The 15,255-nt window shown below is 38.6% G+C and overlaps 1 protein-coding gene across 1 annotated transcript in view; it reads left to right on the forward strand.

The window, feature by feature from the left end:
- The first annotated feature begins 264 nt into the window (after positions 1-264).
- LOC122577360 (homeotic protein proboscipedia) overlaps positions 265-15,255 on the forward strand; it is a 60,966-nt gene continuing 45,975 nt past the window's right edge. The window contains exon 1 of the mRNA XM_043748654.1: positions 265-1,437. Coding sequence (XP_043604589.1) covers positions 909-1,437 — 529 coding nt within the window. The 5' untranslated portion in view covers positions 265-908. The remainder of the gene's footprint in view (positions 1,438-15,255) is intronic.

The raw sequence follows: 15,255 nt of genomic DNA on the forward strand, positions 1-15,255 counted from the left end.
TACCCTTTGCTTCCGCCACCATCGAACTCGATCCTCCAAGGCGACTCCTACCCATCCTTTTTCTCTCTCCATTTCGCTCTCTGTTCCGTTCTCTGTCTTCCTCTCTCCCTTCCTCCCTCACTCTGTCTCTCTCTCTCTATCTTCTCTGTCGATTACAGTTCACCTCTCCGGCGTTGCCGTTCTCGAACCCCTCCACCTCCGCTTCTTTCTCCTCCTCCATCACGTCACTCGGCAAGTGTACATTGCGCTCGCTGGCTCGCCTGCCTAGCCAGCCAGCCAGCCAGCCTGCCTGCCTGCCTGCCTGCCTGCTTGCCTACCTGCCTGGGTTCCGGCCGATGGAAACGCTCCTGGTAGCCGTAGTGTATGCGATCGAGTGCGCGCCAGTCTCAGTGCTGCCGATTTAGCGTAACGTCTGTTTATCGATGCAGCGATTTCCTCTGTGAAAGTGTGCTTTCGCGTTATGTGGTTCAGCCGCACGGACCAGGTTATGTGATGATACGAGGTGTGATAGCTACGGGGTGAGTTTTCGCGGACATGCGAGTGTTCTGTGTGCCGTCGTGCTTCGATCTGCAGTGAACTCGACAGAGAAATGGCCCCGTGAATGCACCAAGTGGAAGCAGCTGTCGTGAACGACGGGTTGGACCTGGCCAAGGTCCTTCTGTTTTCGTTAGCGGCGATATATTTCTCGTGCTAAGTGAACACGCGATTATGACTCGTGGTGTATGCTGAAACTGCAGTGCGAAGGATTCTTTCAGGATGTAATATCATTCTCGTGTTTCTGATGGCACAGATCGACCAAGCTCGTCAGTTGCAGTGAAAACAGAGACTATAAAAATATTGAGCAACCAAACTACCCCATTATCCTTACGCAAGCAAGGAAGAATACAAAAACCAGTGTATCTTCGTCTATGCGAGGCAAACAACAATTGTCGTCGCATCAGCAAGAGAACCGTGAGGATCCAACGCAGCTAGACGGTTGCGGCAGCGTGCAGCCAGCCGGAAGGCAGCTCGAGGCGTTGGTCCACGCGGGTAAGGAGATCGCGAGCGTGAAGACGAGGCCGACGACACCCGTCCTGGCGAACGACGGAGGGGGTGGCTTCTGGCTGGCCACGGTGGCCGCGGGGGCAGGTGCCCCAGCCGGGCTGCCCCCGCACGGGACACATCATCCAGCCATGGATCCGACATGCGGCTCCGCGGAGACAGGCTTCATCAACAGCCAACCCTCCATGGCGGAGTTCATGACCGCGTTGCCCCAGCTGGCCGGCGACGCGAGCCTTCAACACTCTCCAGGAACCGGAGGATCCATCAGCCCTGGATCCCATCATCCTGGCTACCACGCTATGATGGACCCTCATGGGGTCGCCGATCCGTCCGTCAACGTGCCCGAGTACCCGTGGATGAAAGAGAAAAAGACTACGAGGAAAAGCAACCAACAAGGTAAGTAAGTGAGAATAGTGAAAATTGGAAATAATCTTGGAAAATGGCGGACTTTTATCATCACGAGATTTTGAAGCTTTTCGTAAGAAATTGAAAAAGTAGGAAGATAGGAGTTGTATATCGGTAATTCGATCGTAAGAATATTTAATTGCGTAGGTAGAATAGTGAAAATAAATTTTAGCTGAAGGAAATTATAAATTTTAAATCAACGTGCCAATACTGTTAATAATATTTGACAGCCTCTTGTAAATTGATGTATTTATTGTTACAACGGTTTTGAATTACTTAATGGAAAGAAATTCAGAAAAGAGACGAAAACACATATATATTGGTAATTCGATAGTATGAGTTTAGAAATGTTTTAGAGAAACAGATAAAATAGAGCAAAGTTCAATTCTAAATGAGTTCCACATGATAATACAACGTTGCATGTTGAGAAGCAGATGAATGGACCTAAAAGGCACCCCACTTGTAATTCGACAGACACGATTACACTGTACCATGTAAGTTACAATATCAATTACGAGGACCCTACAGAACGTTTCAGGGGTTCGTTTGGTCCAAGTCTCTTTGCGGTGAATCGATGAACGTTCGAGTCAATTAACGCGAGCCCATAGGATTCGATTACCATTTTTACTGCACGCGGCTTTACAACCCCAGAAATCTCTCATTTGTGACTCAAAAAGCGTTGCAATTATCTTTAATATTCCTGCAGTTTCTCAACGTTACTACAACTGTTATATATTAATCTTCAATCTGCCCATAAAGACTGAGTCAGGAATCAGGCCACTAGAACATAAAACCACCCCTTTTATACATTAACAAACGTGTCATTGTTGAGCACGAACGTTCATTGAAGAAAGATCAGCGATCCGTCATTCATCAACACCTATCAACCTTCTATTCACTTCGGACAGGACATTTAATGGTGTGCAATTGTAGGGTATAAATCAATTACAGAAGAGAGCTCGTAAATACAAGTGAAAATAGTCTTCTAGATGCCTACGTTCGCTACCCCTAACAGACCTCCGATCGGACCGAAAACTACTCCATTTAACCGAGCAATTACCAACACCCACAAACGTAACCATAACAGTTCACGGGATAATTGAACCATCGACCAAATAACGATGAATATACCGCGAATGTTCATGCACTTTTAGAGCACTTAGGAATACAAAAATCTGCAGAAATATAGTCAGAGGAAGTATCTGTGAAGTTTAATTAGCACTAGTATTATACTTGGTTTTTATTTATTTATAGCACATATATTATTTAGCCAAATTTACAATAATTATACCGCGAATGCTCATGCACTTTTAGAAAACTTAGGAATACAAAAATCTGCAGAAATATAGTCAGAGGAAGTATCTGTGAAGTTTAATTAGCACTAGTATTATACTTGGTTTTTATTTATTTATAGCACATATATTATTTAGCCAAATTTACAATAATTATACCGCGAATGTTCATGCACTTTTAGAAAACATAGGAATACAAAAATCTGCAGAAATATAGTCAGTGGAAGTATCTGTGAAGTTTAATTAGCACTAGTATTATACNTTGGTTTTTATTTATTTATAGCACATATATTATTTAGCCAAATTTACAATAATTATACCGCGAATGTTCATGCACTTTTAGAAAACATAGGAATACAAAAATCTGCAGAAATATAATCAGAGGAAGTATCTGTGAAGTTTAATTAGCACTAGTATTATACTTGGTTTTTATTTATTTAGAGCACATATATTATTTAGCCAAATTTACAATAATTATACCGCGAATGTTCATGCACTTTTAGAGCACTTAGGAATACAAAAATCTACAGCAATATAGTCAGTGGAAGTATAGTCAATGAAGTTTAATCGAACTAGCACCAATGTTATAGTACATAGATTATTTAGCGAATAAGCAAAATTAGTACTGAGATGGTATGTTGGTGAAGGTGCCCACAAGAAATACTCTTGATGTTCAACAATAAGTTTATTAAACTATTAACAATCAACAGTCAACAATTTACGGTCAACAATTAACGATTAACGATTAACTACAAATAATAATTAACGATTAACGATTAACTACAAATAATAATTAACGATTAACGATTAACTACAAATAATAATTAACGATTAACGATTAACTATCAAGAATCAATAATCACGTATCTCTAATTGTGTTTGCTTCGCTATGATGCTTAACCTTTCGCACTTCGCAGCTTTGATTCGAAACCAAACGGATTCTTTTCTTTGTCGCCCCTCGAAATCCCCACTACGCACGCGTTTATTAGATGTCCGCGACGTTGCCGCGTATGCAATCTTCCGAATATTCGGCGAAAGAACCGTAGGGATATCGATGGTACATTAGGCATATCGGCCTTACGCTTTGAAGGCATAGCGCTTTGTGTCGCGAAGCCGTTGGAAAGTTCAGTGGTCGAGTGCCGTCACAGTACTTACTTATTTCTGTTACATTTAATAATAAGTAATATTTAACGAAACTTTCTCAGTATCTGTCCGTTAATTTCTGTACCCGACTGTATATAAAATATGCTAAACCTGAGAATTTATAGCAATTAGTAGAAACGAACTTCTATTCGAATTCTACATCGATAAAAATATAAAATTTCGTAAATATCCGCAGTCCACTGATGAAGCTACCGCTCTGCCAGTCAATTAACGCCATGATTCCTGTAGCGCGTGTATGTGGAACGTCTGTCCGGCGACACGTTGCGGCTCGCCACGGGGTGCCCGTTGTCCGACGGCTAATGACAGCCAGCAGCCACTCCTTTTCTCGACGGGACGGCATCTGGACCTCGTCACGTGCGAAAACCGCGCGTTTCCCAAGCATTCGTAAACATTCGCCGGCAAATTATGATGTATCGTTGGGCGAAACGTGAGCCTGCCGCACAGACAATCGATAGACCGATGGCTAACACATGCGGGCCTTCCGAAAACTCTTTCAATTGTGGGTGAATTATTGCCTTCCGGAACGAGAATCATCGTGTGCACATGGTGCGCAGAATTTGGAATCCGGTGTCTTCGGCTATTGTGTCATTCGTTCTGGTTTACTCGACCTTTCGGTCAACATCGATTAGCTTTTTCGTTTGGTTGTCTTCGACATTTGTCGATGGTTTGATGATAATGAAGTATGGTGTATCTTGGTCACGGTTGTTAAATTTCTTACAAAATTAGCAATGTTTTTGGTTAAGTCTAACTGCTGCATGTTGATTGGTATCTTTGTTCGAAAGGTTTAACATCCGAGAAAAAAATTTTTATCGAGGACGTTGTATTTGACGTTAACGCAATTTCCTCTTTTGTTAGCAATCGTCGTCTTCAAATTGTGCAACAGGAAACGCTGTAATTCCGAAGGATCGTGTTACGAATGAGCATCGATAGCGGTGTAATTGACTTATTGTTTGTGTCATCCTGACCTTCTGGTTAATTAATGGAATTGCGAAATGCGCGATTTTTGACCCAAACTTTCTTCTCGAAATATCAAACCAAGTTGTTAAGCTCTGTGCTTTCTTAAAATTACAGTGGAAATGAAAGATAAACGCTGATTTGGATGGGTCAATCTTCACGACTAATAAAATTTAATTATTTGAAATTATTATGTCACAAAATGTAACAATATTTTTAACAAATCACAGGCGTCTCTTATCTACGTGAAATACGCATAAAATGCACCTATTTATACGTTCCGTATCAGAACATGTTCTGATTTCCAAGATGCATAAGAAACAACACAATAACAGTGACTTCTTCGCGGAATAAAATTGATAAAATTGAACAATGCAGGTCGACCCCGAAGATATTTCAAATTCAACAACAATCAACATGTGCTTGATAGAATTGAATAACGTGAACTGATTTAATAAAAGTAAAATTTCGTCCAGTTGACGTAGCATCAACGTCCTGATTTCCAAGATTCGTAACAAACAACATAACAACAGTGACTTCTTCGCGGAATAAAATTGATAGAATTGAACAATGCAGGTCGACCCGGAAGATATTTCAAATTCAACAACAATCACTGTTTCGCAATCGCAACATGTGCTTGATAGAATTGAATAACGTGAATTGATTTAATAAAAGTAAAATTTCGTCCAATTGACGTAATATCAACGTCTTGATTTCCAGGATTCGTAACAAACAACATAACAACAGTGACTTCTTCGCGGCACAAAATTGATAGAATTGAGCAATGCAGGTCGACCCGGAAGATATTTCAAATTCAACAACAATCACTGTTTCGCAATCGCAACATGTGCTTGATAGAATTGAACAACGTGAATTGATTTAGTACAAGTAAAATTTCGTCCAGTTGACGTAGCATCAACGTAAACAGGAGGCAGAGTAGGACCACGATCCATTTTCCAGCAACTTGTTGGCTATTGTCGTCCCATCGAGGACCAATAAATCTACGGCGGAGGACCCCGACGCGGTCGTTCGACGCAAGGTCGCGCGATCAAAGGGGTGGCCAGTAGTTTATGGGCCAAACGGAGCCAAAACAGGCACCGTGTTCTGTTTCCATTTATCTCGAGGCCATTGCTCTGTCGTCGGCTCGGTTATCCGTGGAAAGTCGCGGGCCGATTCGGTCGCGGGACACGTCGGAAGATTAAGTGTTCGGCAGGAAGGTTAACCAGTCGTTGGCCAGGCGGTAACACGCGGAATCATCTGTAAATTGAGCCCAGGGCCAACGGGAGAGAGCGTCGGGACGGCCATAACTCACGGGGCCTGCTCTCTGCCACCGATCCTCTCTTCGTCGTCTCTATCTACCTCTTCTCCCTTTCTCTGTCACTCTATTTCCCTCCCCCTGGCCGCGTTTTGCCTTCCAACCCTCTCTTGCCGGACCTTATCATTACACCCCTTGGACGACACCCCTTCGCGATGACCCGACCTTCTATCTGGAAATTTTAAGATGTAAAATGTTTGGGACAGAGACGAAGTCGATTACAAGTGGATTATGGATTTTTACGCGTTTGTGGGAAATTCAGGTGTGGAAAAGTGTGAAGAATACTCGTAAGATGTAAAAATGTACAAAATGTTCAGAGTAGTGTGTTTGTTATAATTTCGTTGGAGGGTTGGTTTTCTTTTACCTGATGTAGCTTTTTATTAATAATTTGATCACAAAATACTGTCAAATAATTTTTATGACACTCTCTTCATTGTAAGTTTTAGGTAGAATATTGTTAGAGTGTTGGTGTTCTCTTATCTAATGTAGTTTTTTATTAACAATCTGATCACAAGACACTGCTAAATAATTTTTATGACACTCCCTTCATTGCAAGTTTCAGATAGAATTGGCTATTTCTTCTATTCGATCAATGAATAAACATTTTGAATATTACGACGCAGATTGAATTTGATATCTCACACTGCAACTGTCAGATAGTCGTAATAGTATTTTGTGAACGAAATGAATCTCAGCTTAGATTAGTTACATTTAAAAGAATCAAAGAAGTAGCCAATAGTTTACCAACGAAACAGAATCAAGTAGGTTGGGTTAGTTAGGTTAGTTACATTTGAAATGAATCTCAGCTTAGGTTAGTTACATTTAGAAGAATCAAAGAAGTGGCCAATGGTTTACGAACGAAACAGAATGAAGTAGGTTGGGTTAGTTAGGTTAGTTACATTTGAAATGAATCTCAGCTTAGGTTAGTTACATTTAGAAGAATCAAAGTGACCAATGGTTTACGAACGAAACAGAATCAAGTAAGTTGGGTTAGTTGGGTTAGTTACATTTGAAATGAATCTCAGCTTAGGTTAGTTACATTTAGAAGAATCAAAGTGACCAATGGTTTACGAACGAAACAGAATCAAGTATGTTAGGTTAGTTGGGTTAGTTACATTTGAAATGAATCTCAGCTTAGGTTAGTTACATTTAGAAGAATCAAAGTGACCAATGGTTTACGAACGAAACAGAATCAAGTATGTTAGGTTAGTTACATTTGAAAATTCATTAATTAGTGATCTATTGGAAAAAGATTGTGAAATATGGTGAAGTAAATTTGTTAGAATTTTATGATAATGACAAATAGTTGAATCGAAAAAGGTTTGTTATTTCTGTAAGGGGAAAGGCTCTCTGTTTGATCCTTTCAGAGAGGCTCATTTGACTCTGCACTTTCCCGTTTCTTTCTGCCACACTTTCCCTCGTTAGTACATTTTCATTGTTTCTATGTACTTCATTGTCATGGACTTTGTAATTAGACAACAAAGTTAGATCGTGAAGATGCGATGAAATGTCAAGCAATGCGTTTATGGCTCTTAACAACCTGGAAGTCTGACTAAAGAATTATATCCAGTTTCTTCGGTTTGTTTCCATTGTTAACTGGATCACAACTTTGATCGTCGTTCGTTTAATTAGACTTTTGAGAATTCACACTTCAAATAATCGCTGCCGATGAAATAATGCAAACTTATATCCAAACAATTTACGAATGTTAAACAATTATGGAAAATTTGAAGACGCAAAATATGCAATCCAAGACGAAACAGATCTCTGTCTATTTCTTCAATTCTGTTCATAGATTTACCGACATCATTTCAAATGCACCGTATCATAGAAAACTTCATCACCATCATTAATCATCATTTCTCATAACTATTACACATTTCATACGAAAACTAAGCGAACATATGCACATTCATCAAAATCCACTTCTTCCAAAAGCATCTCTTCAAGCACGCCACATGCTATCAAATTCTTCTTCGAAGAGATTCTTCGAACTATCGCACGACACTCGAATAAGCTACGGAAGAATCGCCCGAACACAACGAATATCGCGACGATATTAATTGCAAAAGGGGTGACGACGAGTAGCTTGTCTGCTTACCACGAAGACAACATCTCCGTGGGCGCAGGAGGAAGATACCGTGTCTGATCGGCAGGGTGGCACATCCTTGGAAGGAGATAGCAAGGAGGGTAATGATAATCCAGCCTCTAGCCTAGTCGTATCCCGGGGGATGCAGGGATTAATTGACACATCGGCGTTTCGAAGGAGAGTCTTGTGGGCTGGCGCCTCCGCTTTGCTAGCCGGCGACGTGACTGATGAGACGCCTCGAACAAGCCATCGTGAAAAACACCGTTGGATCCGTGGCCTTTTTTGCCAGCCATGGATCCGCCAAGAATTACCGAGCAAACCATCATCGGTTGCTGGCTCCTTTCGCGCCCCCAGCCGAATAACTCGTCTAATCAGACGTCGTCCACCCTTCCCATTTTCTTCGAACGTAGCCTAAAGCGTGGAAACGAACGCACGTCGATGTTACAGATTGGAATTTAATGCGAGCACGGTGACGCACACGGAAAGCAAACTAGGGTTGTCTTGAGAAGAGAACGTGCTTCCAGGAAGAGTCCTCCAGGAACAGCCGGTGAGGCTTCTAATTGAAATTTTCTGATGAAGATTTGCAGGCGGATGAATTGGTGTTAGAATATTCGGTTAGGGTTGTGATAGTTGACGATGCGATGGAGGCAGATCTTTTTTGTAAATTTGAATGCTTGAAAGGCAGAGCAGATGTCTATTAGCAGCTGGGATTGTGGGTTTAGTGTCAAAGTTTAGTTTTTAGATTTCAGATGGAAAGCGAGGAAGGATATTGCTATGATTACGTAGGATGAAAGGAAATTTAGGATTGAAAAGGAAGAAGGATACTTCGAATCATCAGTTTTAATGTTTAAATCTTGCGTACAGTGAATCTGAGATTAGAAAAGAAGTAAGACGTTTGAGGCTGGTGCTATTATATTGGGCTGGCAACTAAGTGATTACGGGTTTTGTCATTAGGTGGTAATATTGAAATTTGAAGTTTTAAGAAAGTAAAAATTCTTTTCTTCTTTTTGGATGAAGATAAAAATGTTTGTCAATAAAATTTTGTTGAAAGTAACATGCAAAATAAATATATTAAGAGATTGACAGTGCATTCTATGTAACCAGTAGACTTACAGGGAAATCAGCATCGAAATAAGTAGCAATTCTTTTCTTCTTTTTGGATAAATGAAGATAAAAATGTTCATCAACTAAATTTTGTTGAAAGTAACATGCAAAATAAATATGTTAAGAGATTGGCAGTGCGCTGTACGTAACCAGTAGATTTACAGGGAAATCAACATTGAAATAAGTAGCAATTCTTTTCTTCTTTTTGGATAGATGAAGATAAAAATGTTCATCAACTAAATTTTGTTGAAAGTAACATGCAAAATAAATACGTTAAGAGACTGACAGTGCATTCTACGTAACCAGTAGACTTACAGGGAAATCAGCATCGAAATAAGTAGCAATTCTTTTCTTCTTTTTGGATAGATGAAGATAAAAATGTTCATCAACTAAATTTTGTTGAAAGTCACATGCAAAATAAATATGTTAAGAGATTGACAGTGCACTGTACGTAACCAGTAAATTTACAGGGAAATTAGCATCGAAATAAGTAGCAATTCTTTTCTTCTTTTTGGATAGATGAAGATAAAAATGTTCATCAACTGAATTTTGTTGAAAGTCACATGCAAAATAAATATGTTAAGAGATTGACAGTGCACTGTACGTAACCAGTAAATTTACAGAGAAATTAGCATCGAAATAAGTAGCAATTCTTTTCTTCTTTTTGGATAGATGAAGATAAAAAAGGTTCATCAACTAAATTTTGTTGAAAGTCACATGCAAAATAAATATGTTAAGAGATTGACAGTGCACTGTACGTAACTAGTAGATTTACAGGGAAATCAGCATCGAAATAAGTAGCAATTCTTTTCTTCTTTTTGGATAGATGAAGATAAAAATGTTCATCAACGAAATTTTGTTGAAAGTCACATACAAAATAAATATGTTAAGAGATTGACAGTGCATTCTACGTAACCGGTAGACTTACAGGGAAATCAGCATCGAAATAAGAAGCACGTGAAATCGAAGGGAAGAGATATTGGCAAAAGAAGGTAGCCGAGGATCCAGTCGATTCGGTGATAAAGGTGATTGAACGATTAGGAGTCTCGGAAAGAGGAAAGCACTGGTGAAAGAGAGAGGAGCATCTAATTTAAAGATTCATTGGCAAGTAAATCCGCGGCGAATTAAAGATAACTCTCCTAGGAAATCCCAGCCAGCAAGCTCCTTAGAAGCCACTGCGTTTTCTCGACGAAAGAGAAAAAGAAGAAAGATGAAAGGGAAGCAGAGGGGTGGTCTTAAGACTATGATATCACGTAGAACGTATTTAACCGAGGGATAAAGCACGCGTTTGAAAGGAACATTCTTCAGAATTTCTTCAATAGTTGTTGAACATGTATTTAAAGAAACAAATAAGAAAATCTAATAATTTGATTTAACTCAAAATGATAATACTCTTTGTTTCCTTATACCAAAGAAAGGAAGACTATGGTTTCTGTGAAATTCGATTTTTCTAAATTTGGAAAGATCGTGGGTGGCTGAATCGTCGAAAACAGAAGGCCAGGGTAGTTGGTTCGGTCATAAAATCGAACGATAGTTCAATCCTTCGACGTAAATCCTCGTGAGCTCTTCTTATCAGCTGCTCTACAATGCTGTACAAAGTAGAATGGAAAAGTTTCAGCGACTCGTATCAGAGGGGAGATTTCTTCCGCGTTCTTGTTGCCAAACATGTCGATTTAAATTCCTGCTGTTCTAAATTAATTCGGTAAAAAGTCATTTTATCTTGTCAGAATATTAATTTAATGCGCGTGAAGTGTTTCTTCAAATATGTAATTTCAAGCACACGTAGTTTTGTCAAATTGTATAAAATTGTATATTAAAATAATTTCTATAAAATTCAATGGAATTTTGCATCCTGACATTCTGATCCGATTGAAGAAAATCTTATTGCCGAAGATAACTAGAAAAATAAAAAAAGTAACACTCAACTTTATCGAATAACAAAACCACTCGATAAAATAACACGCTGTGCCATGAATGTGCAACAAATAAAATTACAGCAGACGCCCTATAAGAAGAAGGAACACCCTAACAAATTTACGATAACAGTTACCGCAGTTCTAACACTTGGCAAACGTCCGTAAAAACGAGAATCGGCAACGTATAGATATCACGTTACAACGAGGAACTGCACATCTGCGTGGAACCGGTGCTTGAATAATAAACACGGTATAACAAATTGATAATCCGGAACCCCATAATCGTGCGCATATTTCGGCTCGGGGAATCTGTGGACCGACACTAAAAGAACTTTCCACGCTCGTTGTTGCGCCAAATGGGCCGCTATAAAAGCGTGGGGGCGCTCATGGCAGCCCTCTTCCTTCCCGATTCCGTTTCACCCTCGTCGTCTCCGTTTCCGCCTCGTCTCGTGCCGCTTTCTGCTAGCGTCGCGTGGATCAAAGTGTCCGGCATACGATTCTCGCCTTTTCCTCCTCGGTTTGTTCATTTTATTGTCCGTCGCTCGGTTCCGATCTTTCGAATGAACATTGTTCGATAAAAATGTTTCGACAACCGCTGTCGAAGATTGATGAATGGCGGAAAAGTGGCGGAAATTTGATCAGAAGGGATGGCCGCTAGTGAGATGTAAATAATAGCAGCGTGGATACACTGTATGGTGCGCGAATGGTTTTTCGAAAAGAATATTAAGTAAATCGCTTGTTTATTGGAGATTTTGTAATATTTGTAATTGTTTGATAAAGTGGAACAGAATTTTGTAGAATCTCTGCAACACTGGCTTAAGCGAGAACCTGTTAGGGCGATGTGACGATATTTGTGAAACGATGGCAATTTTAGGGGTTCGATGGAAAAGGGGGAAAGTTTTTTCAATTTTTTCAAAGAATTTGATAAATACAGGAAATAATAATATCAGTGTTTGCAAGATTTTATTACAAATTTCTAAGCCTCTCGACGTCAGGAATACTTTTCTGTTAACAATATTTTACTTCCAATGAGTCGTGGAACAACATTTTATTCTGAAAGGGTTGTTCTTCAATTTTTCATCTTAGTCTCAAATAAAAATTAAGCTATTATACCGTAGCACTGTATTTTCCCTGACAATGCAAATTGTTTGCAAATTGAGACAAACCACGATCGCTAGCTTTAGTAACAAGTTGATGGAAATATTCTAAGTCAACGGGGACATCACAACCATATTTTCGTCCGCAGAAAACGACCACCCCGGTGAGTAACTCATCAAGTTTTTCCTCTGACTTTACTCTAGTGATTCGTAAATCGGGGATAGATGTTCCTTAAAGAAAAATTGTCACAACGAGGGAAACTTCTCTTGTCTATACTTAAAAGAAATTTGTATTTGTCTTGTAAATTTTTAAAAGAAACGGAATCTCGGAACGTTGCAATGCGACAGATTCGAGGACATATTAAACGGTGCTTGATTTTCTATGCTTCTCTCTTAATTACACGCTGCTATTCACACTTTCGCTGAATTTCACCGATTAGATCGGGTTCCACGAGTGGTGTGAATTATGCTTTCGCGATGGCAACTTGCGTACAATTTTCATTTATCTATTCGAAATCGTTGGATTGTAATGGAATATACAATGCCAGAATTTTGTCATATACGGAAAGGAATTTAATAGAAATCTGCGTGCAATTAATAGACTGCGGATGTTTATGCACTTGTGGACATTTAAAGTTGTAAAGACTGCATAGCGGATGAATCAGTAGCAATCAAATCTATCGAAGCTATCTCTTCTATTAATTTCTTCTATTTATTGGCTTGGCAACTAAGTGAGTGCGGATTTTGCCATTGGATGGTATTGAAAAATCCGCAATCGCTTAGTTGCAAGCCAATAAATATTTAAATAAGGTGATTGTACCTCTTGGTAGCCCATTTTGAAAATATTTTGTTAGGAAGAAATTAAAGTGTTGCATTTGAGTGATACAAGTTTCAGAAGTGTAAAAGGATGAAGGATAAGGAAGGGATGCACTTATGGAACATTTAAAGATGTAAAGACTGCATAGAATATGCTAAAATATATACAATATGCAAAGTATAGTACTCGTTGGGGGATGAATGAATAGTAAAGAAATCTAGCCAAGCCATCTCTTCTATCAATTTCTTCTATTTATTGGGTTGTACCTCTTGGTAGCCCATTTTGAAAATATTTTGTTAGGAAGAAATTAAAGTGTTGCATTCGAGTAAGACAAGTTTGAGAAGTGCAAAAGGATGAAGGACAGGTTTGATGTAGTTATTCATTGCTTGATACTGTTTTACTGTTTGTTGTAAAGCAGGTAGAGAAGATGTAGGTGGAATTGTTTTAATTCAAGTGACTATTTGTATTGGGTTGGCAACTAAGCGTCGTTAATTAAAAAACAATTGATTATGCTACCTTTGTACAGTTAATTTTCATTATTGAGCAAATAAACCTAAAATTAAAATCATTAAGCCATGTTCTTGTTAAACAGATGAACATATTTAATTTGTCTAATTCCTTATATATGTTAAAACTTATTTATTTAACACAAAATATTACTAATCTGATCATTACATTTAATTAAAATAAATTACAAATTATTCTCTTTAAATAAATATATATATAAATTCATTAATAATTTAAATAAAAATTAAATCTTTAATATTTTAATCACCTAATATTTAATATTGTCATCACCTAATGACAAAATCCGCAATCATTTAGTTTCAACCCAATATGTACACAAATTACACTATTCATATACATGACACAATTATGTACACAAATCACATATCATTAGGTTGTCCGAAAAGTTTCTTTCGTTTCATAAGGTGATAATAAATCAACAACAATTTCTGTTTTATATTATTTCGTGCATAATTCAATAAACTAATATAAAACAAAAAACATTGTGCGTCTATTATTTTCTTATAAAACGAAAGAAACTTTCCGGACAACCTAATACAAGTATATGATAACTATAAGAGGAGTATTTCATTTATTTCATCTAAATTACATAAAAGTAGATGAAGAGGAGGTGAGAGGGGGGGGGGAGTATAAGGCACGCGAGCGCATTTTTCGTGTTGATTTTGAGCAACCTTCAGCTAATAAATCGCCGGACCGCCACTGTTTATAAACCGTTTAACCGTTGGCAGGTTTCGCGAAGTAGGACGGAAAAGCTGCGGCGAAAAAGTGGGAGAAACGCGTGGAAAGTCAGCGAAGCAAAGGGAACGAGAACTATGATGGATGAGAGTGGACGACGAGTCCAAAACTCGTCTCGGTCTCGCGCGACAATGGAAACAAATTATTAATTGTTTACTTAGCTACACTTTCGGTTCAATGTTAATTACCGCGAATCTGATAATTTTTCGATTTAACATTTCGATCTTAGTTTTCAAGCTAGTTTCTATAGTATTAGAGTATAGTTTCTATAGTATTGTCCAAAAAGTTTCTTTCGTTTCATAAAGTGATAATAGATGAACAACAATTTCTGTTTTATATTATTGTAATATCATAAACTATTATAATTAGTTTATTAATGATAAATGGATTAAACAGATGGTAATTAAACAGAAAACAAAGGTTATTCAACATGTACTAATTGCAACAAACGTATAATAATTAAAACAACTAGATAATTAATTAGCAATTCTCGTCAACGCAAATTCAACTCTCTCTTAACGACGCTAATAACACTACAACTCGACAACACAATCCACACTCTCTGACTTCTCAACTCATACTGCTGTCAATTCGTTTATTGTCCGCTAGCAACCACTTGTCTTTTGTCTTAGTCTCACTACGCACATGCTCAGCAACCGTTTGTTTATAATTCGCACCTCAGAAACCGCTTGTTTATAATTCACACCTCAGCAACCGCTTGTTTACAATCCGCATGACACCCCTCAGGCCCCTCGTCCACGATACTACATTATTTATTTTATTATTATTATATATTTA

The sequence above is a fragment of the Bombus pyrosoma genome, linkage group LG18, assembly GCF_014825855.1.
Source record: "Bombus pyrosoma isolate SC7728 linkage group LG18, ASM1482585v1, whole genome shotgun sequence".
Classification (NCBI taxonomy): Eukaryota; Metazoa; Arthropoda; class Insecta; order Hymenoptera; family Apidae; genus Bombus; species Bombus pyrosoma.